A 27898-nucleotide genomic window follows, 5' to 3' on the forward strand; every position below is an offset into this window, starting at 1 on the left:
CTCTCGCCGCGCTCCCCCTGGCGCGGCCCGGCGGGCGGGCGCCCGGCGAGCCGCGCTAGCTGCGGTAGCTGCTCCGAGTCGTATTTCCACATTCCTGAACCCAGCCGAGTCCTTACCTGTTGAGCCGCGATCTCCTTTAGACAGAATCTGTCTCGGCCTCGCTCAAAGTGGGGGTGGAGAAACGGCATGACGGAGAGGGGTGCGGTGCACCTCGCCGGGGCGCCCACCGCCGGTTGCCGGCCCCGGGCTTCTCGCACCTGCGGGGACCCGCGCCCCGCCGCGCCCTGCGCGCCTACTGTGCGCCGCCCGCTGCCCCGAGGCAAGCCACGTCCAGGCCACGGGCAAGGCAGTGAACAGACCCGCGGGAAGGGCAGGTCCCGGTACCACTGCGGGGAGACGCGGGCTACCAGGCGGAGAGGTGGAAGAAGGCGCTGGGAATCGTCTCTCCATCACCCTCCATCCCATCTCTACTCCGCCATTTCACAGGTGGAGAAACTGAGGCCCAAGGCCTGCAGAGACTAAAGCCAGTGGCCTCAGAGGCAGGAATGGAAGCCCCCGTCCTAGCCTGAGCCCTGCAGGTCTGGGCGGGCGTGCCTGCGGCTGCCGGTAGCCGGTAGCCCCGGTTATCATAGGTCTGTGGGTAGGCTATGTCCCAGGGTGTTTGTTTATGGAGGTGAGGGGTGCGGGGCATTGAGCCTGCTGGGCTGGGGGTGGAGTGGGCAGGCTGCTCTTTTCCTGCATCTTCAGCAGTCCTGCAATGACTCCCGCTGGGCCTCTCAAAGTGATGGCATCCCTTAATGAGGCTTTGTCCCTGCAGCCTGATTCTCAGCGCTGAGGCCTTCCCCCTCCTGGCACCCCTAGGGTTAGGCGCTTTTACTCTCTCAGCTTCAAGGATTAGGAAACTGGGCACAGGACCTAAGTCACTGTCCTCAGGATTCAGTGACAGAGCTGGAACTGCAGTTGCTTGTGGCCCCCGCCCCCGCCGCCGCTTTTCCTAGTGCCCATTCTTCTGAATCAGTCATCAGAAAGCAGCCCTTCCTCCCATGAGTGAGCGGGTGGGAAGAGCTCTAGGAACCCCCTTAGGCAGCAGCAGGAGCCAAGGGTCCACCCCAGCCCCGCTCCTGGGGCTGCTTCCAGGGCTTGAGGTTTGTGTGCCCTTCCCAAGCCTCCTGGTCCCTTCTGTAAACAGGGATTGCAGCTCTGGCCATCCTGAACAGGATGGTGGCCAGTGTCTGAGAGAGGTCTGAGTGAGCAAGACCCCACCGGGCCTCCCTGTAGCCCAGCCTGAGCCCCAGGCACCTGTGTCAGCCTCCCTCTGGGAGTGGGGGTAAGAGCCAGGCAGTGGCTGAGCTTCCTTCTGTGTGGCCCTGGCTCTGCCCTCAGGTCCCACCCAGGACCCCTGGAGGGGAAACTCCTCCCCCTGGTGTGCCAATCTAAATCGCACACTCCTCACCTCCAGGATCTCCAAAATGTGACCTCCCAACACCCTGTGGAATGGCAAGCAGGAAAGCCGGAGATCTACCCTGGGATCTGCTAAGGGAAGGAGAGCCAGTCCCTCCCTCGAGGCTCAGCCCCTGCTCACCAGGATTGGAGAGAAGGGCCCTGCTTTCTTGGTGAGCCATCTTGGCTACACGCAGTGGTCGAAGGGGGAAGCTGGGCCCAGGTGTATCCTAAGGGGTTAAATGACCTGGAAGCCCATTACATTAAGGAGGAGGTTTGGGAGTCTGGGACAAATGGGCTGTCTGTTCTGTCCTCTTGTCACTCCTAGCCTGTGGCCTTGAGTGAACCTTTTAACCTCTCAGCCTCCCTGTCTTCATCCAAAATATGGGGTCACAACACCCCCTTCACTTCATGCTGCCCGTGTTAGTCCTGGGGGCCTTTGCCCTGCGGGTGGTGGAGATATGTGTCCCAAGAAACACCTGTAGACACCAGGAGACTCTTTCTTATTGTTAATGACTATGATGTCACCGGGACTGACACTCTGGGGACTTCTCCAGATGGTGTATTCCAGGGCATCTGCATCTCAGGAGTTGGGATTTTCAGGGTCACAAAATTCTGACCAAAGATCAGAGGTTGTATATGCATGGGGGGGGGGGGGATATTCCAGGATCACTCTCCTGCATGCTGCCTGTGTTTCATTACTCGGGGGGCCACCTGGGCAAGTGTAGCCATCACACACATGTGCCCCTAAGCCTGGTGCAACTCACAGGTACAACCTCTGGAGGAATCCAGTACCAGCAGAAACCAGAACTCAGCCCTCACAATCCCCTTAGGGGTCACGGCCCTAAGAACAGATGCACCTGGGATTTGGAGCAATTTGAAAACCTGATGGCTTCAGGGAGTCACAGTTCCTCACCCAGGGCCCTTTTTGGACTGAGTGGCCTTCAGCTCCAGCCCTGGAGGAGGCCAAAGCAGAACTCAGAGGAGCCCGTCTGAAGTCTGGACACCTTCTGCTCACTGGAACTAGAGTCACTGCAGTTCTAGGACAAGTCCTGTTGCAAGCCTATCCCTGCCTTTGGGGCCAGAAGCAGAGGGGCCCGAGAGCCCTGAACTGGGAGGGATGAAGGTGGAGGAAGTGACTGCTTTCTCCTGGGTGATGAGCCTCCACACCAGGTCTAGAAGTTAGAAAATCCTCTTCCTCAGGACAACGGGCCAGACCACCCAGCCCTCCCTTGTCTTGCCATCTTCCTGCTTTGCACTGTGATTCAGATGTAGAGGGATGGTCAAGTGGAACCAGGATTGGCTAACAACAGGAGGTGGGACACTAGACCTGTGTTTCCGGGCTTAAAAATAAATAAATAAATAAATAAATAAATAAATAAATAAATAAATAAAACGAACTCTAAGAGGGAGAACGTCCTTGTAGGTCTACTTCTCCCCAAACCCGTCCCGACCAACCGGGATGGGGAAGCCAGAGTGGGGACGCCTCTGTGTGAGGAGAGCAGCACCTGCCAGCGATGCCTTCCCACTGGCGGTCTCTCCAAAGAAGTGCCCAGGCAGGGTCCTGCAGTCTCAGCATCAGCTCAAGGCTGGGCTTGGTTAACCATGGCAGTGCCTGTGTGCGACCCACAGCCAGCCTCACTAAACCCAGGGCACACGGGGGCAGAGGCTCAGGACACTCAGTGCATCTGTGCACACACACCTGTCCTCACAGACCGCCCACGCTCCTGCAGGCACACACAGGCACATGCAGGTACATGCATGCACACACGCGCATACGTTGCTGAGCACAGCCCCCAAACACAAGCCTCCGCGCAGTTCCCCAGCGGAGTCGCCCCCAGGTGCACCTTCCGGAGCCAGGCCAGAGCTGTGTGGCTTCCTAAAGATGGGGGTGCGGGTGTCCCGGCCAAGGCAACTTGGGCAAGCCCTGGAGGCGGCTCCCACCGCACGCTCCGGTCAGCCTCCCCTTTAAAAAAACCCGCCGGGGGAGGAGGCGGATGTAGGGACGGCCCGTCCAATGGCAGCTGCGCGCCTCGGGAGACTTGGAGACGTGAGCCAGTGCGAGCGACAGAGCCGGTTCGCACCGACAGACAGACGGAGGTCCAGACCGCAGACAAGGCGCGCCCGCTGCCCCCGGCCGGGTCCCCGCCCCGCACTCCAGCCCCAGCTCCCACCGCTGCCCCAGATCCAGCGCCATGCGCGGCCCTGGCGGCGGGGCACGGGCGACAACTGCGCCCGGGTCCACGAGACCCAGCCCCTAGCGCCTGGCGCCGCCGCCCTGCATCGGGGAGCTCCGCGGGGACCCCGGCCTCAGCTGGCCCAGGCGCTCTGCCCGTGGAGCCTGCCCAGCCCCGCCAGGCGCGCCGGCCCACCATGCTCCTACTGTCGCCGCGCAGCGCGCTCGTCTCCGTCTATTGCCCGCAGATCTTTCTCCTCCTGTCCAGCGGCAGCTACCTGTGAGTGCCGCGGGCGGCGTGCGGGGTGGGCGGGTGGGCTCCCCTCGGGCCTCCAGCGCTGGAACAGGGCGGGCAGGGAACGCGGCAGCGAGGCCCCTGGGCGGGGCACCGGGTGACCATCGCGCGCGGGAGCCGGGGGACTTTAGGTCGCTTCGCCAGCCTAAGCTGCCGAGGTGGAGCACTTGGCGGCCAGCGACGTCAGTGAGAAGTCCTGGCTCTCGGGTCAAAGAAAGGATGGCCTGAGAGCGGCTCGACTGCCGGAGTAGAGCAGGCTGTGCACGCCCAGCGCGAGGGCTCGCGGGCACGCAGGCGGCGCCGAGATTCCCTGCGCGTCCCAACAGAGTCCTGGACCAGTGGAGGACCCCTCCCCATACTAGCCCACGCGGCGCGCAAGACCATGCGACACTTGGGATAGCCGCACGCACACACCCGCTCCCTCGTGCAAACACCGGCACGCATGTGCACGCCGCGCTCCACCGGACAGCGCCCGGACTGCACCCCGAAGTCGCTGCGGCTTCTCGCGCCTTCCTGCCGCACTGGGTGACCTGATCCCTGCCCCTGCCGAGTCCTCACCTAGGGGCGAGGTGGACGCGCATTGCGCGCTGGCGGCCGCGTTCGCCCAGGTGTCTCGGCCGAGAGAGAGCACGGAGCGTGGGTCCTCCTGTGTGCGTCCAGCGGGGCAGAGCCCACTGGGCTCTGAGAAGCTCCGGGCAGGGCCGAGTCCAGCCCAGTGAGCCCGGGGGGGCGCAGTGGTGGCTTCGCTCGATTCCTAATAGGACTCATATGCTCTGGCCTCTGACTCAAAAAGAAGTTTGATTTATGGAACCGCCGTTTGGGGGAATTTAAGCTGGATGCTACTGATTAAACCTCAGTGCCTGCTCTCCCTCCCCTTCTCTTCCCTTCCCCTCCCCTCCTTTACACGCGGGCCACGTCCGGGGTCGCCTGACGCGGCCAGAGGGGGCAGCCGCTGCCTTCCCGCTCGCTGCGCTACCCCTTCCCCCCGTGCGGTCGCAGTCCTAATACAGCGCCGCGCCCCCACCCCCATTTAATAAAGACGCAGCCAATTTCTCCTCTTGCTCCTAGGAAATTACTATCCTACCAGTTTTCCTTCTATAAATAGTCGCGCATCTTGAAACAAAAGTTCGCAACCGCAGCCAGATGCTGCGAGGCCCGCGGTTTCCCGGGCTGTGGGACATAATTACAAGGTCCCGGCACAGAGAGCGCTCCAGGCCCGGCGGGCAGCCCCGGCTGCGGAGGCATCGCCTGAGGGGGGCGGGGTAGCAGGGCGCATGCGGGTGGGGACCGCCTGAGCAGTGGGGACCCAGGCTATCAAAGTGCCAGGGTCCCTGGGTCCTGCTTCTGGTGTCCTTCCCAGGAACTGCATCAACCAGGGGGCCTTGGAATTTCAGCCTCTGGCGGTTGGAGGCCAGGAAGCCTCCCCCTCCCCAGAATCCTGGCATTTCAGCCTTAAGCCTTGCTGGAGAATTGGCAGCTCCGGTGCTTGGGAAATCATTTTTGGAGCCGGCTGGCTGAGGTTCGGTGTTCATGAAGAGGTGTCCGGGGTGGGAAACCAGGAGTCCTGAGGAGGTGGGGGCGAGGGAAGGGGGGATTGGAGGGTTGGGGTAAGGGTCGGAGTGAGGGAGGTGCACAGGAGCCCCAGAAGCCTGGTGGGAGTTGATGCCAAGGCAGCAGTGAGGGGCCTTTGGGGTAAGGTGGTGCCCAGTGTACCTCTGCAGACCCCAGGTTTATCTCAGGGCTGTCCTCCTCATCTGGGCCTGCAATGACTACAGCCGCCAGGCTTGTTCCTGGAGTGTGCACTGCCAGCTGTGTTGGCAGAAATTCTCCTAAGGAAACAGCTTTTCCAGACATCCCTGGGCCAGTGCTGGGGTCCGGCCTGGGTCGTGGGGGACAGGAAGGCAGGCTGCATCCCTGACTTGCCCTCAGCAGCTCCTGCACCACAGGGAGGAAAACGCTGACGCCAGCCTTCCCCAAGCAGAGAAGAACCCAGACATGTTCCAGGAGCGAGGGGGGCGGGCCTCAGGTTTCCCCTGCCCCGTTTGTTTGGTGGGCACAAGGCTGACCATAGGTGGGAGTAGGGCCTGCGCAGTTCAATTTGAATGAAAGTGTGCAAAGTGAGAAGACCTTGGTTTCAGTGTTTCTGACCCAATGGCTGCACTTGGGGGAGGCAGCCAGCAGGCAAGTCCTTGGAGAGCTGTGAGAGGTGGGGGTCAGTGTCAGCCCACCCTCAGCACTGCAGGCACGCTTGATGGCGTTGGCCTTTGGATCTGAGGATGCCTAGGCTAGGAGGGTCGCTGGGTGGAGGCTTCATTCTGCTCCAGAGAACTTTCAGGAACTTTCCAGATCCCATTGCTGGGATCCCAGACACTGGCTGACAGCTGATCCTCCTCCTTTCATCTGGGCTGCTCCCCTAGCTCCCTGTCCTGGGCTGTGGTCTGTGCAGCCAAATCCCAGACGCATGCCTGGGCCCCTGCCGCTGATCAGGTTGGACGGGTGTGTTGGCCTGGAAGCGCCCTGCGCCCCTGCTACAATGCTGACTTGCAGTGGTGCTAGGCGGCTCTGGCTAGCCCTCGCCTTCTCTGTGCAGAGCTCTGTTGTCGGTGCAGGAGCTCCCAGGGCCAGCGGGGATCAGTCAGGGCCCAAGGGAGGGCAGGTGGGGGACCGCAGGCCAAGAGGAAGGCTTGTGGTGCTGGGTCAGCTGGAATGGGGGCCTGGCTGAGGCCTTGACCAGGACCAGGCTCAGCTTCTGTCCCAGGCAGGTCTCTTCCGGTCTCAGCCTTCCTCTCCCAGATGTGGGGGTTGGCTCTGACGACCCCCCCAGGTCTTCCGGTAGGAGCCTCTCATGGTGACCGCCCGCTCTGGGGAGCCAAGTGAGTCATGGGTGACGGGGCGGTTACTCACCGACCACCTGGCTGTGGTAGGGTGGGGGGGCGCTTACCGCTGCCCTGCCAGGCCAGGCCTCTTCCCGGCTTTGTCAGCGGTGCCAGCCACAGTCCCAGAAGTGCTGTGGCCATGACCCTCGGGGGGAGGAGATGAACCAGGCCCACTCCCATGGTACCATGGCCTGTGTGGGGACAGGATGTGCCCTTTGGCTCAGGCGTGTTAAGGTTGCCCTTGGGGGAGGGGCAACTCCCAGCCTAGAGGGTCTGCATCTATCCAGGTCTGGGAGGGCTCTGCTATGTGCCCTGAGCGGGTCCATGGGCCTCTCTGGGCCTCAGTCTCCTCATGGGTCACTTGGGATGGTGATCCCTCCCCCAAGGCTCAGACCAGGTCATGTGTAGTTGGAACTTGAAAGTGTAGAACGTTCCATAGAGGGAGTACATGTGGAATTCGAGCTGGCAAATCTGATGAGATCTCAACTGGGGACCCTCCACGGGAGTGGACAAGTGTAGCCCCCCTAATCACAGGAAACTCCCCAGAACTCATCATCATGTGGATGAGACCCACCAACCATTGGCTAAAGGGGAGAATGTGCATCGTGGACCATCTGTCTGCTGAGGGAGGACAGGAGGTCCTGGGATGGTGCTGGGTGCCACAGTTGTGCGCAGAGGCCTGTAGGATAATGTGCCATTTTCTAACATGATTTCCCTTGAGTCTTCGTGAAGCCAAGGGGCATGATAGTGACTCAGATCTGGGTCCTCATCCTGACTCCACAGGGCCCTCACTGCCTGGCTGTGTCCCCAGGCCCAGCTCTTCCCTCTCCAGTGCAGATGATGGGAGCACAAACCTCACTGGGTGGCTGTGGGAAGCTCTAGCTTGATGCCTGGTGCGGTCAGTGCACGGGAGACTGGCCATTCTCAGCTATCAGGAATAGGGAGGTTGGCCACAGGCAGCACAGAGGGAGGCCCAGTGGCTGTGTTCATTCAGGAAGGAGTGATGCCCCCTAGGGCATCTCAGAGGGCTTCCTAGAGGAGATGACTCTCAGACAGGGTTTTGAAGGATGGATAGGAGTTGGGCAGACTAAACAGGCACATGAAAGGGACCCCTAGACGAGAGAATAATACTGTCAAACACATTCACCAGGGCTTCCACTCCAGGGAGCCTCAGAGCATCTTGCTGAGGTGGATCCATGGGATGCCAGGATCCAGAGAAGAGGCTGTTTCCCAAGGTCACCTTGGAGCCCAGGGGTTCAGCCTTCCTAGTTCCAGCTCCTCATGTGGCACCAGCACTGCTTCTGAAGGGAAGTTCCCCCTATGCAGTCCCACAGGGAGAGGAATCAGGATCTCCCAGGGCCTCAGGCTCCAGCCAGTGGTTGGAGGTGCTGATGGGAGGCGAGGTGATATCATGAAGTTGCTGATTTTTGAGGCGCCAACAGCACATTATTGTTCCCTCATTCACACACTTCCGTGAGCTTCTCTGGGGACAATGGCCAGGCACGTCACACTCCCGGCCCTTCCCCTCCCACCCACCTGGAGCCTTGACTCACCCTGGCAGGGCAGGTGGATGCCTGTGGGGAACCCAGGGACCCTGCTTGGGTGTGGACCAAGGCTCTGTTCTCGGAGCACCCTGACAGACTCTGGGGTGTGGTGGTGTTGGATGAGGTAGAGGGCTCAGTTGTGGGTGTCCAGGCCATGAGCCCAGGGCCAGGGAGCGGAGCCCCTGGAACTGAGAGCCACATGCAGCAGAAGCTCGAGCCCTCACTGCTCACACCGCTCCCTGTCATCCTGGGCAGATGGAGCGGCTGTAGCAGGCTCCTAAGGCTGCCGCCCTACACGGCCCTGGGTCCATCTCAGATGGGGCTCAGCTCCCCTCCCAAAGGGACAGGAGGCCGGGCGCCCTCCCTTGTCAGATGAAACCCCGGCCCAGGGCTCCTTCAGCCTGATGAAAGGGTCATTGTGTAGTGCGGGCCGCCCGCTGGCCAAGGACAAAACCACCGTTTGTCCTCCGTCCCTGGCGCGGGGCTGGGGGCCTCACCTCAGGCTGGCCGGCAGGGGTGGGGGTGGGTACAGGTGCGCTCCCTCCTCCCTTCCTTGTCTTCCCACTCAGCCCGCCTGGGGCCCCTCCCCCATCCCTGCCCCTCACCCAGGGCGTTCTCATCCTCTGAAGGTGGGTCCTGAGGCTTGGGTCAGTTCCGCTGTTGGCAGAGAGGCAGTGAGTTCTCCAGCCCCAGAGGCATACAAGCAGATGCAGTAGGAGTGAGGGCCGGGGATGCTGGGGAGGGTCCCTGCCTGGGCAGAGAAGCAGCGCTCACAGTTTCTCTGTGCAAGCAGCCAGTGGAGTGGTTGGCCTTTCCACCGAGGCCATCCCACAGTCTCAGTGGTAGAGTGGCAGGTGAAGCTTGGCACAGGGCCATCAACACTTCCTCCATCTCCAGGCTGGAGCAGGTGGCAGCTGAGGTGCTGGGGCTGCCACGAGGCTGGGTCTGAGGCTGTGTGCAGACGACACTAATGTCCTGCTCCCCCATGCGGCCTTTGCAGATTTAGTATATGAAGCCTGCAGGTGCCCGGAGCTGGGCCTGGGAGGAAGTCACCCCACCTGCCCAGCAGCTCACTGGGTGTCAGCAGTAGCGGAGAAGAGCCTGAGTGAGCATGCCCTGGAGTCCCACCCCATGACCCCTGCGGGCTTCCATCGCTTTTTGGAACCCTCCTGCACTGTGATCCCTGCTCCAACCCTTCTGTACCCAGTTGGAGCTTTGAATGGACCAGACCCCCTGGAGGGAGGGAGCCCGGCCGCAAGGACTGGTGGTGTCTCAGCTGGCCTCCGCGCAGTGGGTATTGCTGTGGCCAGGGTGAGGAGGTGTCCAGAGCTGAGACTTAGGCCTGTGCAGTCCCAAGCGGTGAGACAGATGGCAAAGCCCCTTCCAATGGGAAGTCCTCCAGAATGCACTGCCTGCCTTGCAGACCCCTGCTTAGGGAACACAGGATGAGGCATTCCCACTTCTGGAGGACTTGGGTTCCCCAAGAAGGCCCTCCCTGGCGGGACTGACGTGTGCACAGTGCCCAGGGTCTGCTTTGGGATCCGTGTCCCCCTCGGGCTCCCAGAGAAGGGGAGCTAGGAGAGGCCTGTCTGCCGTGCTAGGTGGTGGAGTGAGGAAGACAAGGTCAGGGTGCAGAGTCACTTGCCCAGGTCAAGCAGCTGAGCCCAGATTTGAGCCCGGGGCCTCCTGGCTGTCGGGTCCATGCCACTTGTCACGGTGTCTTAGCAAGGCGAGTTTTCAGCCTTGGGTGAGCTCTGTCCCATTTCCTGCCTGTCCTCTCCAGGCAGAAACCAATGCCTCCGGTTGCTTAGAACTGTGTATTGACCAAGAGTCCCCGGGGCCCTGAGCAAGGGTCTCAAGGTTGCAGGGGCTGCCTCCAAGGTTAGCTTTAGGATCAGAGGTGCAGCTCTCCTGTGGATACGGGAAGCCCAGAGGCCTTCTGTTCTGGGCCTTGTCCTGCTTCGGTCCCTGAGCTGGGGGCTCTGAGACCAGCCTGGCCAGCGTTGTTGGGTCAGCGTGAGTGTGGTCCCAGACGCCCAGGCCCTGTTCCTGGCTCAGCTATGGGCTTGCAGCAACCTTGAGGCATCCCTCCACTTCTCTGGGTCTCAGTTTCCCCATCTGGGTGGTAGATCTGGATGCTTCCCCAGATCCTCCTCCTCCCTCCTCCCCTTCCTGCTGGCCCCACCACCACCCTGAACTTTCCCTTCATGCCCACAGAGTGATGGCAGCCCCCGTGGGTGGGTGATCAGGGCTGGCCGGGTGTGCAGGTGTGACTGGAAAGGAAAGCCCCTGCCTCCCTCCCTTCCAGCGTCGTTTACGCAAAGCCCTGTGGGACCCACAGCAGGAGCTCTAAGCTCCTGGTCGAGGGCGGTCCGGGGAAGACCTCTCAAGGAAGGCAGCCTCTGACCTTGGCCCTGAAGGACCTGCTGGAGGGAAGGAAGGTGGGTTCCTGGGAAAGGGACAGACGTGGGCAAAGGCCTGGAGGTGTGAAGAGGTTGTGGCGACTGGGCATCAGAAGTGCGGAGCAGCAGGTTAGAGTGGGCTGGGGCAGGGGAAGATGAGGTGGGGGCGGTGCCAGAGGCAGTGACCTCAGGTCTGGGGACCCCAGGGCAGGGAGGAGTGGCTTCGGCAGAGCTTTAGAAAGAGACTTCTGGGCAATGAGGTAGAAGATGGGGAAGCAGGGAGGAGGCTGGTCCTGCCCACCAGCCGCAGATGCAGGACCCGGGCCACTCCGGGGCTGAGGAGAGGGGATGACTGAGTCTGCAGGACTGTCTGGTGGCAGGGGTGCCGGGGGAGTGTGCTTGGCCAGGTCTGGGGTTGCAGGGTTGCCTACCTCCTCCCCAGCACTCAGGGCAGTACCAGGCACTCACTCAGTCGGTACTCAGCACATCTGTCAGAGGGTCTGATGGCCACTTCTGGGTCTGGGGCCCCAGGAACTCCCAGGTCAGGGCCCATCGCCCAGGGGTGGCAGAACCTGTGGTGGCCCCAGGTGTGCTTGGCCCCCAGCGGCACAGGTGGGAAGGGGGAGTGGGTGACCAGGGGCTGGATGACTTCCCAGCTCCCCTGACTCAGGTCTTCCCAGGATGACTTTACCGCTGGCGGGAAAGTGCTGGGAATTTCCAGGTATGGCCGACACCGCCCCCCAAGGAAGGCAGATCCATCCCGGGACTCCTCCTGTGTGCCCCATGGCTCCCCTCAGCCTGGGGAGGGCTGGCCTTCAGAGGCCACACTCCTGTGGGCTGAAGCGCTTGCTCAGCTCCATCACTGCCCCTGCAGGGTTGTCACCCGCCTTGGTGGCACTGCCCTGGGGATAGAGTCGCACGTCAGGCACGCCTTCCTGAGCGTCAGGGTGTTCAGGGAGTGTTCCTGGGGGTGACAGGCCCCGGATCCCTGGATGCCAGGCAGGCTGGTGTTGTGGACAGAGCACTGGATAGGGAGTCAGTGACTCTGGACTCCAGTCACTCCGTGTCTGCAGTAGTCCAGAGTGCAGAGGGACGCAGGGCCTGAGGACCTGCGGGACGTAGCCCCTGAAGTGGCCAGCCCGGGATGCTGTGGACCTGCACCTGGGGAGGGGCACTGGGCTGAGGGCTGCAGACTGCACATGGGCCCCATCTGCTCTCTCTCAGAACCTGCCTTCCCAGCATATGGCCTGGGGGCTCCCCTCCAGGCTGCAGCTCCTGGAGGTGTGGGGGATCACCTGGTACCCCGTCGTGCTCTTGTATTTCCTTCTGGCATCTTTAGGAGTCAGGCAGTGTATGTGGTATGATGCTTCCCTCTCCTGCAGGAGTCCTCCTGTGGTCTATCCCTGCTTTGGAGCAGCCTCGGAGGGGTGGTTGGGGCTGGTCCCCTACCTTCAGAGGCTGGAGAGAGCCCGGCTTTGCAGTCAGCTCTGACTGTGAGCCCAGAGCCCAGCCCGGCTTCCCCTTACTGCCTTCCTTGGTGGAGATTCCTGTGGCAGGCAGGACGGGAGGGTGGGAAGAGGCAGAGCCCAAAGGTGGGGGAAAAGCCACCGGGTCTGGTCTTGCTCTTGTCGCTGATACCAAATCACTGCCACATTGCTGTGTGGCCTTGCCCGAGATGCTGCTCCTCTCTAAGCCGCCTCTGTAAAACGGGAATGATGAACTCCAACTGCGGGCTCACCGTGGGGAAGGCAGGGATGGCGCTCAGGACCTCGGGCCACTTCAGTCAAGGCCCCTGGAGTTCTGAAGGCTCCATAAACACTCACTCAGCCAGGCTGACGAGAGGCGGAGGAGGGGAAATGGGCACTCTGGGCCACAAGGCATCCAAGCTGAGCAGTTGGCTAGGAGGCCGTGGCAGCCTAGGAATTCTTGGAGGGAGCATTCCAGAAAAGTGGGCTGCTTGAAAGATGAGGGGGATGTGGAATTATGCACAGGGGGCTTGTGGCCCAGAATGGGTCCCCTGCTTTGGAGAATGCAGATGGCCTATGTGGGGCTGGCCTGGCTCCGGCTCACGCTCTGTCTGAGGCGCTGTGTGGCCCAGGCATGGACTGGGCGTGGCTCCCATTTGTTCCTAGAAGGAGGGACCCTTCAGGACTATGGCCTGAGGTTCAGTCTCAGGGCCGGGAGCTCAGCCCTATCTTGCAGTCTGCAGAGAAGTGATGGCTCGGCCCCCAGACTTGCCATTCAGCCAAGTTCAGAGCGGCCAGGAAGGCCAAGGTGCTGGCCCAGCCACAAAGCGTCCAGACTCCTATCCTGGCCATGGGCCAATGGGGCCTGCCAGCTCCCTCCAACTTGTTCCACTTGTCTGTCCACCCACCCATCTGTCCTGAGGTTTCAGGTTGGCATCCTGGTCACCCAGGCCTGCAAGGCACCCCTGCGTCCAACAGATCTGTGGCATCAGGGCCAGGGCTGGGGCTGGGAGTCCCATCCTTGCTAGGGTCTCAGCTAGCTGTGTGGTCTCAGGTGCTGTGGCATCTCTGGGTGTTTCTGTCCCCATCTGTACTGTGGGAAGCAAAGAGAAAGGCCAGGGTAAGACCTAGGGAAGGGTATAGCTGAATCTCAGTCCCAACGGCTTCCTCGGGAGCCCAGTACAGATGTGATCCTGTAGGGAGTGGAAAGGAGAGAATGGAGAGAGATCCTAGTGGACTTCTTGGAGGAGGAGGCACTAAGCTGGGTCTGGAATCTTGCCTGGCTGCTGGAGGGGGCAAGCTGCCTGCCCCTGGATGGGGAGGAGCTAGTCCAGTGTGGCCAGCACCTGGTGCATCGTGATGGGCCCTGGGTGCTGGTAGAGATCTGGAAGGTTCTGAAGTCAGAGGTCAGTGTCCTGCGGTTTGGGGATCACAGTGAGTGGGTGAGGCTCTCATTTCACAGATTTAGTAGATATGGTGGCTGGGAGTGTCTGCCCTTGACCTCATTAGCTGTGGGCTCCTTGTGTTGGCCAGGGGTGCAATGGATCCCCTGGCTGTGGCTCATCCACCTGTAGCAGCCTCAGCCCTGCCTGGGGCCCCCAGCTCTTCGCCAGCTTTTTCCCAGGCGGTCTGGTTCTTCTCCAGGGTGGGGTCCCAGGCTGCCAGGCCAGGAATGCCAGCTATGTGGGGAGGGTGGGGGGGCAGCCGCCCGCCGGGGGCGTGAGGGAGCAAGTGGACGCTCTGATCCCTTCCCTGGGAACACTGTGAGCTGAGAGCTGAGCAGAGCAGTGGCGTGGAAAGAGTGGCAGGTGGGACCGCAGTGGAGGGCAGCCTGCAGGATGCCCCACCCACCAGCAGGGCGTTTCTCCCCATTGGACAGACAGGCAAACTGAGGCTCAGGGAAGCCAGCGAGAGCCAGCAGCTGAGCAGAACTTGAACACAGGACCCCAAACCCAAGCAAACGAGCAAACCTCTTTAGGACACAGCTGCAGGTACCCAGATTGTCACCTCAGCCCCTCACTACACAGATGGGAAACTGAGGCCAGGAAGGGCAGGGAGGGGCAGAGGGATGGCCTCATTCCCGAGCTGGGCCCTGGGGGTGTCAGCCCTCTGCTCTCCCCAGCCCCTTCCTTGCCCACCCCCACCCGCCCAGCTCCCTTTGCCTCCTCTAAGGATGCACTGTCCCGGCCCCCACCCACACTGCTCTCTTCTGGCTATTCTCTCTCAGCCTCAGTTTCCTCATCTGTAAGGTCAGGCTGGCAAGGACCAGCCAGGGGAACCAGAGTGGGGAGAGGGTGGGAAAGGGTGGGAAATGGTTCCAGGGCCCCACACACCATGAACCCTGCTTGGAAAGGGGAGCGCTTTGGGCCTGTCCCTTTCCCACAGGTGTAAGGCCCCTTCCAGGCCTCACCTGCCACTTGCCAAAGGAGGGCTGATTGTCCCTTGCTCTCAGATGAGAAAACTGAGACTCAGAACAGCCTTGGGGTGGCTGGGCAAAGCCCCTGACCCAAGCCCCCCGCCCCATCCCACAGAGCTGGGCCCTCCTCCAGGAAAGACGGGGCACCAGCTGTGGAGCCCAGACCTGTCCTAGTCATTCTCTCTGGCTCCTTCCCACCGGCACGCCCAGCTCTGGGCTGCAATGCCTCCCTCCAGCTTCCTCTGAGGGCAGCGCTGGAGCTGCTGTGGGGTCTAGGCATTACGGGGCAGGTGCAGGTGGAGCTCTGTTCTGGATGAGTGGGGGTGTCTGACCAGTCTGCAGCCTGTGGCTCATGGGGTCTGCTGAATGACCCCAGACCTGGCCCACATTCTTATCCCCATTTGACAGGCAGGAACACTGAGGCCACCACCAGCCCCTGCCCCATACTCAGCCCCAAGGAACCCTGCTGGGCTCCAAAGCCATAGCCAGCCCCTGTATGGATGGAAAGTTCTGGGCCAACCCTCTGCCCACCTGAGGAAGAGGCTGGCGAGGACTCGGCCCTGGATGGGCCTGGGGGCCAGGCGCTGTCCTCCCGGGTATCTGCTGAGTTACTTCCTGGATGGGTGGATCCAGGCCTGCCTCCCTGGCTGATCACAGATAATTGGAGCATTCTTCAAATATTTTTGCCAGAAGATGCCTGAGAAGGAAGAATTACAAAGCGCCCCGGGCCAGGAGCGTGGGTTGCAGGAGCCCGGGGCAGTCCAGCAGCCAGGGCCAGGGGCCGGGAGGGAGGCCGGAGATCAGGCCCAGGCTCAGCCAGCCTGTCCCTGCCACCCAGAGAGCTGGGGAGGGGGCTGCCCATGCTCCCTCAGCTGGGGGGATGGAGTGGCTCATGCCCATGTTGAGCTTGGGGCCTGGCCGGGTGCTGGGCAATGCTGGGGACCCCTGCCCTGGGGAGTCTGCCGCTGACACAGTGGCTTTAGGACAGCCTGAGAGGTCAAGCACAGAGTCTGGGCTCTCCCAGAGGGGGCTGGTGGGTGGGAATGCCTCCCCAAGGAGGGGTCTCTGCAGTGGAGAGCTCAGCAGGTCAGGGGCCAGCATGCTAGGAAGGAGTGTGGGCAAGAGTGAGGACTGAGGGGGCAGGCCTGGGGCCACCTGGCCAAAGTGGCCAAAGAGGAGCAGCCTAGGCTGGGGCCAGGAGGTGGCTCAGGCAGGCCCCAAGGCCACGATCCTGCTGGTGTCAGGGTGGGGCGTGGACCCATGCCAGGGGTAGGATGGTGGGTGCCCTGGGGGCAGAGCAGGGCGTGCTGGGGAAAGCCTTTCTGACCTCCATGAGCTTTTTGAAAGAGGTGCCTGTTATCTGCGGGGGAGGGCAGGCGGCCCCAGGGTTCTGCTTCTGGCTCCTGTGGCTCTGGGGGGTCTGGATGCTGAGTCCCGGGCAGGCTCCAGCTGGGTTCCAGGAAGAAGTGAGATCTCGTGTCTCCCAGACGGAACGCTGCCCTGGTCCTTCTCGGGAATGCTTTCAGTGGCGGGGTGGGGCGCTACTTCCACCCTGAAACTGGGTGGGATGGACAGCACTAGGACTGCTTGGGTGCCGTGTTGAGAGCTGGTGTCCAGTCCAGATTGAGGTGGGAGAGCGGGGGTCCAGCCAGGCTGTTGTGGGGCCATTTGCGCCCCGCCCCCCCCACCTCCACTGGCAAAACAGAGCTGGGTTGTGGTTTGTGGGGTCGGTTTTTGGGAATTTGGAGGAGAAATGGGATACTGAGGTGGAGGTGCCTGGCTCCCAGGCCTCCTCAGGATACGAGCCCACATCTGTGTCATAGCATAGCCGATTTCTCCCAGGCCTCATCACCAGAAAGACACAGCTTGTCCTGTTGCTGGCGGGGAGCTGTGCCCTCTCGAGGGGTACTTTGAGTGGTTTCACCCCCATAATCCTCACCACCCCATCACCCAGTTTGAAACGCTGGGCCGTGACATGGACTGTGGGCATTTTCTCAACCCTGTGTGAAGTGGGGGTACAAGCTGGTTTCAACTGACCTGTAACGCAGTCTGAGTGACAAGGGGACGCCCCATGGCAACCTTGCTGCCCACCCAGCCTGCAGCCCTAGCCCCTGCCTGCACAGGCAGCTGAGGCCCTGCCACGCCTGGCCTTGCACCAGGCCCAGCATATGGTGGGGAGTAAGACAGGGTTCTGCCATCCTGGACCCAGCCACGGGGGCTCAGACCTGTTTGGGGAGGGCCCATCAGTCAGTCTGGAGCCTGAGAGACTCCTTACAGCTTGGTGCATGTCGGGGGGCTTCCTTCTCCAAGAGCTCCTCAGGGAAGGCCCAACCCCACACAGCCTGGCCCCAGAAGCAGCCTCCTGCCCCTAGAGACTTACATGGGAGGGTGGCTCTCCAGGAGGACGAGTGACCACACTCTGCCCATCCTGCCCCCGCTGTCTTTGAGGGTCAGGGATGGGGTATCTCCCAGGGGAAGGGTTGATGACAGGGCACTGGCCAGCCCCGGGACGGGAGGGGTGGGTTCCAGCCCTGCTCGCTCCCAGCCTTCCTGAGCTACCAGGAAGGCTGCTGAACCTTTCTGGACCTCCAATTCCTGTTCTGAGGGAAGAGTAATCATGATTATTGTCACCATTCTAGCCCTTGGCCCCCCGAACTTTGAAATAGCAGCCCTGAGGGGACTCTGAGGCCAGTCAGGCACGCAGTGGGTGTTCACTCTGCCTCAACCACTGAAAACCCTGACAGCATGAGGGAATTAGGTTAGACGCCTACCTGCTGGGGGAGGCGTTGAAGCAGGGGTTACTCCTGAACACAGCAGGGGTGTCAGGGAGAGGACAGGGTGGCTCTGATTCTGGGCACAGGTGAGATGCTGCCCACCCCCTGCCACCTGGGCTCAGGGTACCCAAGAGTGAGATGATAGGTTACCCCAAAGCTCCTGAGAATGTTGGAGGAGGGAGCCCCCAGGCTGGGCCTTGGCAGAGATGGCGCCGCCCAGATGAGGGTCTTAGCCAGAGGGGCCACGTCCCACAACCCTGTTCCTCCCCATCACTGCTGATGGCCCTGCTCCTTTGGGAGGAAGGATGGCCGCTATGTGGCAGCTCTGTCCACTGCCTGAGTGCCAGGCTGGGCATAGGCAGAGCAGGAGGGCACTCCACCAAGGGCTATGAGCCCCCACAACTCCCTGGGGTCTCCTGCACTTAACCTTCTCACTGCCTGGGAGCTGCTGCAGTGGGCTGTTGCCCGCATTCAGGGTCCACAGAGGCTGAGGGCCTGGTAGGGACAGGCTGGCTGATGGGCACAGGCTGAGGCAGAGGAGCCCTGGCAGGGCATTCTGGCTCAGCCCAGCTCTGCCTTAGGTCGGTGGCTGGCCCAGCCCAGCGGCCCTATGGAGCACGTGTGCAGGAAAGGCTAGCACCCCCAAGGCGGGCCAGGCACACACAACACACGGGCATGATTTTTAATGTTGGCATTTGAATTTTGAAGTGTGTTTTCTGGTTTTTTGTTTGTTTGTTTTTTTGAGATGGAGTCTCGCTCCCTCACGCAGGCTGGAGTGCAGTGGCGTGACCTCGGCTCACTGCAACTTCCGCCTCCTGGTTCAAGCAATTCTCCTTCTTCAGCCTCCCAAGTAGCTGGGATCACAGGCGTGTGCCACCATGTCCGGCTAATTCTTGTATTTTTAGTAGAGATAGTGTTTCGCCATGTTGGCCAGGCCAGTCTCAAACTCCTGACCTTAGGTGATCCACTTGCCTCGGCCTCCCAAAGTGCTGGGATTACAGGTGTGAACCACCGTGCCCGGCCTGTTTTCTGTATTTTAATTATTATGAGAAGCCTGGAGTTTCCATTCCTGCTTTATTGCCCCATTTCAATAAAGTCACATACTGTAATACTTTACTTTTATGCTGAGATATAATTTACGTAAAATGCAGAAATCTCTAGTGCACACCTTGACGCATTTTTACATACGCGTGCACTCATGCAACCACCACCCGGCTTGGGACAAAGAACATTCTGGCATACCGGCAGGCTCCCTCTGCTCACTCCCAGTTGGTGCCACCCACCCAAGGGTAACTATTCTGATTTTTCTCTCTAAGATGAGGTGGGCTTGTTCTGGGTATTTTTTTTTGAGATGGAGTCTCACTCTGTCACCAGGCTGGAGTGCAGTGGTGCGAACTTGGCTCACTGCAACCTCCAACTCCCTGGTTCAAGCGATTCTCCTGCCTCAGCTTCCTGAGTAGCTGGGATTACAGCCACACGCCACTACACCCAGCTAATTTTTGTATTTTTAGTAGAGATGGGATTTCACCATGTTGGCCAGGATGGTCTCGATCTCCTGCCTTCGTGATCCACCCATCTCAGCCTCCCAAAGTGCTGGGATTACAGGCGTGAGCCATGGCGCCTCGCCGGAGATTCTTAGAAGTGGTGGAATCCACACATCCTCTTTCCTGGCTTCTTTCACGCACCGTGATGTCTGTGAGGCCCATCCGTGTTGACGCGGGTCGGCAGTTTCTTTGCTGTGTAGTCACGCTGCATGAATGGACCACACTTAGTTTATCCATCCTCCTGTTGACAGACGCCTGGGTTGTTCCCCATTTCTGCCATAGACCCATGTGCGTATCCTTGGGTGATCACAAGCATGGGTTTGTCCTGGGTACAGGAGAGAGATTGCTAGGTCACAGGGAAGGGCTGATCTGGGCATGGACCCACTGGTGGTGGGTGCAGTGGCTGATGTGGATACCCAGTGGCTTCACAGTTGTTGGTCTCGGGCTTGGGGCCCCATAGACGAAGCTGGTCCCTGATCTCCACAGGGAGGCTGGATCCTGGGGGTCAGATGTTGTGTGTCCAGTGAATGAATCAGTAATGAACTTTGCAGTCTCAAGCTTCAAGGGTTAATGATGAGGGCTCTCACTGTAGACCAGCGACCTGTGCTGTGGACGTCACAGGATGGGTCCTCCCAGCGGCTCTGAGATGGATATGGGCTGTTATCACTCCCATTTTACAGAGGAGCAAACTGAGGCACAGTTAAGAAACTTGCCTGAGTCATACAGCTAGGAATTTGCAGACTCAGGCGCCCCAGGGTTGTGGGGCTGGCCTGGCACCTGGCTAACACTGCCGCCAAGGACTCACCTTCTGTCCACTTCTGCTCTCATCTGTCACCTGGCAGTGGTTGAAGGGGCTGGAGTGTCCTTACCTTCCCCTCGCCCCCACTGCAGCCACCTCCTCCTGGAGGCAGCCCCACTCCCTTGGGGAGACTCTGCCAAAGAGCAAGATTGTCCCGCTACCTGGCGGCAGCCCCTCCTTGTACACAGGGCTGGCTCAAAACCTGCGCCGGGATGCCTCTCAGGAAGCTCCTGGGCCTCTGCTGGCCGCTGGCCTGAGACTGCAGGGCCTTGTCCACAGTCCCTGGGGAATGAGGGGGAGGCTTCTTGTCTGCAGGGCTAAACTCTTCTCCCAGCAGCGCCCTCCCTGCAGCGGACTGGCCCAGGCTGGGGTAAGGAAACTTTCCCAACTTGCAACCTGCCCATCCCACCTGGCATCTCGCCTGTGTCCCGAGGCCCCATTCAGTGCAGGGGGATGAGCCGGGGCAGAATTTTCCATGGAAAAGGTCAGCGACTGAAACATGAACGCCCCCGCTCCCAGCATCTCTGCACTCACAGCCACTCAGAGCCTCCTTGGCCAACCTTCCCTGGGCACCCAGGCGAGCAGCTGAGGACGAGGGAGCCACCCCTGAGAGTTTTCACACTTGGAGCGAAGCTGGGTCTGCTCCACAAGGTTTGCTGAGAGTGTCCATGGCCAGCCCATGCTCCCCAGTGGCCCCATGCCCCTCAGTGACCCCACGCTCCCCAGTGACCCCACACTCCCCAGTGACCCCATGCCCCTCAGTGCCCCCACGCTCTCCAGTGGCCCTGGGGAGAGCACGCTACCCGCATGGCTCTCTGGCCTCCTCTAAATCGCTGGCTATTTAGTTGGTAGATATTTTTCCCCCACTTCCCACGCCAACCATTCTCTAAGGAGGGCCAGTCCCAGTCACCCCTCTCCCCAACCCCTCGCCTCCAGGTGGAAGGAATGGCATGGGCCAGGTCTGGGGTATGGCAGGGCCAGGCCACCTCCGGGAGGGCAGGGGTCAGACTGGACAGTGCCCGGGGCAGCAGTGGGAGGGCAGGGATGGCAGCTGCATGGGAGCCACTTGTGTACCTGGAGTGAATTGCTGTACGGCCTGAAGGATTTTAAGCAAAGGAAGAACTCAAGCTGTTTTGAGAGTGAAAAGCCAACCCAGTGCCTGCTCCAGACCGTGTTCCCGCGTCTGTCCCACACTTACTACGTGGCACTCCTTCTTCTACCTGAGTCCTGGACTCAGAGACTGGGCTTCAAACCTGGCTGTGCAGCCCCAGGCAGGTCCCCTAGCCTCTCTGAGCTCCAGTCTGCACACCTGCAAAATGAGGATGGCACCACTCACCTAGCAAGGTGAGGATTAAGTGATACACCGGTGAGGTCTGAGGTCCCAACGGCCCAGAGTCGACCCTCAGAATGGGAGCACCTGGTATTGTTAGTGGGAACACAAACACCCCCACTTAGTAAGGGAGACAATTTTGAAATTATTTCTGAATTATCAACCATATCTAATTATTTATACTCCTGGCACAAAATACAGTGCAGGAGCCTGTATTCTATTCCCCGATGCCTTTACTTCCCCTTTTACCTGTGCACGGGCACACAGGGGCTACTGGGGCTCTAGTCCCCTGTTCCGTCAGCCCCACACACCCCGGGTAAGTGTGCAAGACAGCAAGCAGGACGTCGGCTGGGTGGGCCTCTCACATCCCCTTCAATTGGGACCTAATCTTCACTCGGGTGCAGAGTCCTGTGTATAGATAGAGTTTTTTAAATCGTGGTTAAAATACGTAAAATAAAATTTACCACTTTAACCATTTTTAAGTGAACAATTCAGTGGCATTTAGTCCATTCACAATGTGGTGCAATCACTACCCCCAGTTCTAGAACTTTCCATCACCCCTGATGGAAATTCCATACCCCTTAGGCAGCCACTCCCCATTCCCGTTTCTCCACCCAGCCCTGGCAATCACCTTTCTACTTTCTGTCTTGATGGATTTGCCTATTCTGGACATTTCATATCCCTGGAATCACACAGTATATGGTTTTGGGGTCTAGCTTCCTTTATGTAGCATTGTATTGTTGAGGTTCCTCCACACTGTGGCATAACCCAGTGCTTCGCTCCTTTTTATAGCCACATAATGTTCCACTGTATAGCTAGATCACATTTGGTTTATTCACTCAGCTGTTGACAGGCATTTGAATTTTTTCCACTGTTTGGCTATTGTGAGTAGTGCTACTGTGATCATTTGTGTACAAGCTTTAGTCTAAACACCTGTCTTCAGTTCATTTGAATATATACCAAGGGGTGAAATCGCTGGGTAACTCCAGGTTGAACTTATTGAGGAACTGCCAAACCATTCTCTGCAGTGGCAATACCATTGCACGCTCCTATCGCCAGTGTATGAGGGTTTCAATTTCTCCACATCCTTGGCAACACTTCTTTCTTTCTTTCTTTCTTTCTTTCTTTCTTTCTTTCTTTCTTTCTTTCTTTCTTTCTTTCTCATAGCCATCCTAGTGGGTGTGAGGCGGCATCTCATTTTGGTTTTGGTTTGCACTTCCGCAGTGATTACTGAGGCTGGGCATCTTCTCCAGCTTGTTGGCCATGTGTATATCTTCTTTGGAGAAATGTCTACAAGCGCTTTGCTCACTGTCACACTGGGTTATTTGTCTTTTTGTTGTTGAGTTGTAGGAGTTCTTTCAGATTTGGTTCTTAAGCACTGACTTGTTCATGTATTCATTTATCTATACCTCAAACACTTGAGATGGCTATACCTGGCAGCCCTGAGACCTGACTGAGCAGACTTGACACTGTCCTGGAGGGCCCACTGTCTGGTGGGGAAGCCGAGCACGGACACGGTGACTGTGAGGGGAAGCCGGGGACACGGTGACTCTGAGGGGAAGCCGGGCACGGACATGGTGACTGTGAGACTGGAGAATGGTCTCTACACCTGCAAAACCAGCGCCCACTGTGCTCCCCCTCAGTGCCAGGGAATAAGGAGCTTGAGCACAGTGGAGCTTTCACTTGGGCCCTGAAAGGGAAATGGAATATGTCAGACAGAAAAACGGAGAAGGAGCAGCACCCAGGGGAGGGACCAGCAGACACAGCTGGGAGGCAGGGTCACCCGAGGCCAGACCCCAAGAGGCCTCTAGTTCCAGGCACAGAGGCTTGGATAGTCCCCTGGGCAACGGGGACCTAGGGATGGGCTTTGAGCAGAGGATTGACATGATCAGATCTGGGTGCTGGCAGGGCTGGTGGTGGACAGCTGCCTGGAGGTGGGAGGCCAGGGCTTTGGCCATCGCAATGATCCATTGCTGCCCCCAGGGTCCACACTAAGTCCTATCAGGGTCCCCCCAGCAAGGGCATCTACTGCAGATAATGGGGGTTTCTCAGCCCTGAGGCTGCGGGGAGAATTTGGGACTGGAGAGTGTCCCTCAGGCCAGGACTGAGACAGGCTCTGCCCCCCGGCAAGCAGGGTGCCCGGCGGGGTTCCCATCCATCTCATTTCCCCAGCTCGCTTTTCCAAGGATCTACAATTACTTTGGGCTGAATTCCCCGGATTCCAGCCCGCTCCCAGCCCCACCCATCCAGATGCTCTTCCTCCATGCCAGCCTGGGGCTTTTCTGCCCATTGTGCCCGTGGGAGACCCAGGGAGATCTTGGCCAGATTAGTGGGCGGGCCGGGCGGGCCTCGGGGATTGAGTGTCGCCCTGGCGGCCCGGCTGCAGCACGTGCTGTGGGCTCAGGCCACACGGGGACTTTCCAGCTGCCTGTGGGTGCTCGGCCGCCCTGGAAAATCACTGACTTTTTTCCCTCAAGAAAAGGGCGGGCGGGCAGTAGGTAGAAGGGTCCCCAGCACACTAGGGGCCCAGGGCCACGGGCATCAGCTTCGGGGAGCCCCTGGCGGTCCCCCCAACTCCCACATCTTTCCCCCTCACTAAACAGGCCCGATCTGTTGTTTTGAAGCCAAGCACTGTGCTGAAACCCGCTGTTGCCTGCAGGTCTGCCTGAATCCAGCTGCGCCCCCCCTCCTTCCAGCTCACTGCCCCTTCCATGGGTGCTTAAAGCCAGATGACTGGGGCAGCCGCTGTGGAAGGCAGTCCGGCAAGTCCTCAGAAAGCGAAGGGACCACCTGACCCAGCAACTCCTAGGTCCTTGCCCCAGAGACTGAAAACAGAGGCTCAAACACAAAGCTTACCCGCACGTTCATGGTGGCATTACTCACAGTAGTCCAAAGATGGAAACAGCCCAAATGTCCACCAGCCATGAATAGATACACAAAATGTGGTCTATCCACACAATGGAATGTCATCAGCCTTACAAAGGTATGAAGTGCTGACCTGTGACCACGCAGATGACCCTTGAAAACATGACACTAAGTGAAAGAAGTCAGACACCAAAGGTCACGTGATGAATGATTCCATCCATAGGAAACGTTCCGAATGGGCAGATCCATGGGAACAGAAAGCAGACTGGTGGTTGCCAGGGTCGGGGAGGGGAGGACGGGGAGTGACTGATGGGTGTGGTTTCCTTTTGGGGTGGTGGAAATATCTGGGAACCTGACAGTGCTGGAGGTTGCACAACACTGAATATATTAGATGCCACAGAACTGTACACTTCAAAGTGGTTCATTTTATATTATGGGAATTTCACCTCATTAAAAAAACACACAAGGCCAGGTGCGGTGGCTCACACCTGTAATCCCAGCACTTTGGGAGCCCAAGGCAGGCAGATCATCTGAGGTCAGGAGTTCGAGACCAGCCTGGCCAACACGGTGACATCCCGTCTCTATGAAAAATACAAAAATTAGCCTGGTGTGGTGGTGGGCACCTGTAGTACAGCTACTCGGGAGGCTAAGGCAAAAGGATGGCTTGAACCCGGAATGTGGAGGTTGCAGTGAGCTGAGATCATACCACTGCATTCCAACCTGGGCAACAGAGTAAGACTCCGAAACTCTGTCTCAAAACAAACAAACAAGCAACGACAATCCCTCTTATAACACTTGAAGTAGAGTGAGCGGGGCCTGTGGGTTCCTGTCTGGGGCTTCAGGTCCTGAGAGTTGCTAGGAGATTAGTGACAAGGCTCCCTGGGGGACCCCTGCGAAGCTGCAGTCTTGCAATAAGGCCCCTGCCGAGCCCAGCACACAGTAAGTGCTCAATTTGCTGCAGGCCTAATTTCTTCCTCTGCATGCACCCTGTCACCCCGACAGGAGAGAAAACAGCCACAGCCACCATTCCCGGTGCAGCCTTTCTCCCTGTGGTCGTCTGAGCCTGGGGATGGGTGGTTTATACCCCCATTTCATGGGTGTGGAACCTGAGGCTCAGACAGGGAGTGCCTTCTCAAAGGTATACACAGGTCAGAGCTGGAGGCAGTACTGGGTGGGCTTGGCTGCTGGTCTACTCAGCAGTCCACCTGGCCCAGGTGCCACGGAGGGGCCATCAGGGAATTTATAAATGAGGGGGAAGCCCCATTGGTCGGGGAGTTGGGGTCTGCCGCTTGGAGACAGCTGCAGACAGTCCCGAGTTGGCGGCTGCCACATCCCACGCATGATCCTGTCTAATCTGAAGGGGCTGTGTATCTGATTCAGCGGCCTGGAGAGCTGTAGAACTTGCGGTTACGGATTCTTGTATTCTGAGGCTCAGAGGCCTGGGTGTGTGTGGCTGGGGTCGCGCGTGTGAGTTGGGGTGACACGTGTGGTCACGCGTGTGAGTTGATGGGAAATGGCCCCTCTGATGGCAGGGATCTGCTTGTGCCCTGGTGGGCGGTGCTAGTGCAGGTCTCGCGACTGAGAGGCTGAGTGGGGGAAAGGTGGTGGGGGTGAGGAGGGGCGCTGGCCGCCGCTGTCTCACAGCCTCTGTCTCCTCCCCTCCGCAGAGCACTGTCATCAGTGGTGGCCCTGGGAGCCAACATCATCTGCAACAAGATTCCTGGCCTAGCCCCGCGGCAGCGTGCCATCTGCCAGAGCCGGCCCGATGCCATCATTGTGATCGGGGAGGGGGCGCAGATGGGCATCAACGAGTGCCAGTACCAGTTCCGCTTTGGACGCTGGAACTGCTCTGCCCTCGGCGAGAAGACTGTCTTTGGGCAAGAGCTCCGAGTAGGTAAGGGCGCCTCTGGGCTCAAGGGGCCCAGCCATCGCGGCCGGGGCAGTGGGCCAGGCCACTCACTGAAGGCCAGCCCAGGCCACTGTTCCGCACACGCCTCCCGGGGGGTCGATTTCTTTGCCTTCCTGTGAGCCCTTCCGCGTGCCTGGTCTGGCCCTAGGGGGCACTGCCGCGTCTGAGGCCTCGATGGGAGCCAGGCTGTGTGCAGATGAGGGTCCTTGCTTGGGGCTGGAGGACATTGTCGTGACGTGGCCGTGGGCCCGTAGGCTGGCGGTGTGGTGGTGCTGGCGGTGACGTGCAGTGGTTGGGACCCACTCTGATGCTGCCTAGCAGCTGTGTAGAGGGAGGCACACTGCCTCTTCTGGCAGCACCTCCGTTCCTGTTATCTGGAGAGTAGTGAATAGTAATGCTTACTGCAGGGGGTAGCTGGGGCACAGGGAATGCTGCGTGAATGCTGTGGATTCTGAGAGTGGAGGGGCTTCCAGGTAGAGGGAGCTGAGTGAACTGTGCAGGATGCTCCAGCATGACACGTGGAGCACGGAGAATCCGATGGCCGGAGGGCAGGGCGGGTGGGCGGATGTGCGGAGTGGGCGGGCCTCTGGTTTGATGGACACCAAGAGATCACCAAAACCTGCCGGGTGGGCTGGCAAGATCCCTGCCAACTGTGCACAGCCCCTGAGGCCACAATCCCTCCCTGTCCTCACAGCCTTGGGGATAAGGCTTCATCATACCCATTTTACAGATAAGGAGACTGAGGCCCAGCGAGGGGCTTTAAAAAGTGACTTTTGGACTGGACCTGGTGGCTCATGCCTGTAATCCCAGCACTTTGGGAGGCCGAAGTGGGTGGATCACCTGAGGTCAAGAGATTGAGACCATCCTGGCCAACGTGGTGAAACCCCATCTCTACTAAAAATACAAAAATTAGCCAGACATGGTGGCATATGCCTGTAATCCCAGCTACTTGGGAGGCTGAGGCAGGAGAATCGCTTGAACCCGGGAGGCGGAGGGAGGCTGCAGTGAGCCGAGATCACACCATTGCACTCCAGCCTGGGTGACAGAGCAAGACTCTGTCTCAGAAAAAAAAAAGGAAAGGGGATCTTTGGAGCCTGACCTGGGTTTGAATCCAGCTTTGTGAGCTTGAGCACGTCACTCGGGGCTGCTCAGGGCCTCAACTTCCCCACGGGTGACGTGAGCTCCAAGCCAGTAGGCCCTTGTGTGGGTCCACGTGGCTCTCCCAGGTGCTCAATAAATTGCTGTTCTGTGCATGAGAGTGGGGCTAGTGATGTGCCCTGCCCTCCAGGCTGTGGTGAGAGGCAGAGGAGGGGGGATAACTTGGGCACAGTGCCAGGCTTGCAGGGATGCCCAGCCCATGGGCATAACATGTCCTTCTGATCCTGGAGCTGAGCAGAGCCGCAGCTGCCGGGACACAGGCCAGAGCTAGGTTCTGCAGGGCTTGGAACGCTGGTGTGGGGCTGGGGGTGGTGCAGGGGAAAAGCCCCTGGGGGCCCCTTTGTGGTGAGCAGCCTGTGGGTGGCGCCTGGCACAGCAAGGAGGGTGGCACCGCCCGCTCCCTGGGGCCCCACCACCCAAGTGCAGTTCCCTCCTTCCAGGTGCCAGCTGTGGCAGGCAGGGCTGCCCATCCACCCCGGTGGGGAGGGTGTCGGCACGAGTACTCACTCATGCTAGGGCCCATCTGCCTGCCTGGCCCCTCAGCGCTGAGCTGGCGGGCTCAGAGGCAGCTGTGGGTGCCCCTGCCTCCTGGCTGAGCCCGCGGGGAGTTGTGGTGGAGCTGCGCGTGGATCAGGTGTCCCTCGCCGCTCCTGCTAATCCTCGCTGCCTCACTGTGCCAGGAGACGGGCAGACGTGGAAATCGTCCTGCTGCTCGACAGAGGGCTGGGAGCTTGAACTTTATTTGGGACCATGAGACATGGGGTGAGGGACATGTGGGCCGCCCTGGGCACCTCTGTGGGGTCCCTGAGCTCACCTGGGAATCAGGCTGTGTGGCCACGCGGCTGTGTGTCCTGTCCTGTTCCTCAATCCTGGAAGTGCTGCATCCCGTCTCAGTCTCTTTGCT

General features: G+C 59.6%; 1 protein-coding gene across 1 annotated transcript in view; it reads left to right on the forward strand.

The window, feature by feature from the left end:
* Nucleotides 1-3692: 3692 nt before the first annotated feature.
* WNT7B (Wnt family member 7B) overlaps nt 3693-27898 on the forward strand; it is a 50464-nt gene continuing 26258 nt past the window's right edge. The window contains exons 1-2 of the mRNA XM_017850745.1: nt 3693-3896; nt 25595-25821. Coding sequence (XP_017706234.1) covers nt 3814-3896; nt 25595-25821 — 310 coding nt within the window. The 5' untranslated portion in view covers nt 3693-3813. The remainder of the gene's footprint in view (nt 3897-25594; nt 25822-27898) is intronic.

The sequence above is a fragment of the Rhinopithecus bieti genome, unplaced genomic scaffold, assembly GCF_001698545.2.
Source record: "Rhinopithecus bieti isolate Rb0 unplaced genomic scaffold, ASM169854v2 scaffold_32081, whole genome shotgun sequence".
Taxonomy (NCBI): Eukaryota; Metazoa; Chordata; class Mammalia; order Primates; family Cercopithecidae; genus Rhinopithecus; species Rhinopithecus bieti.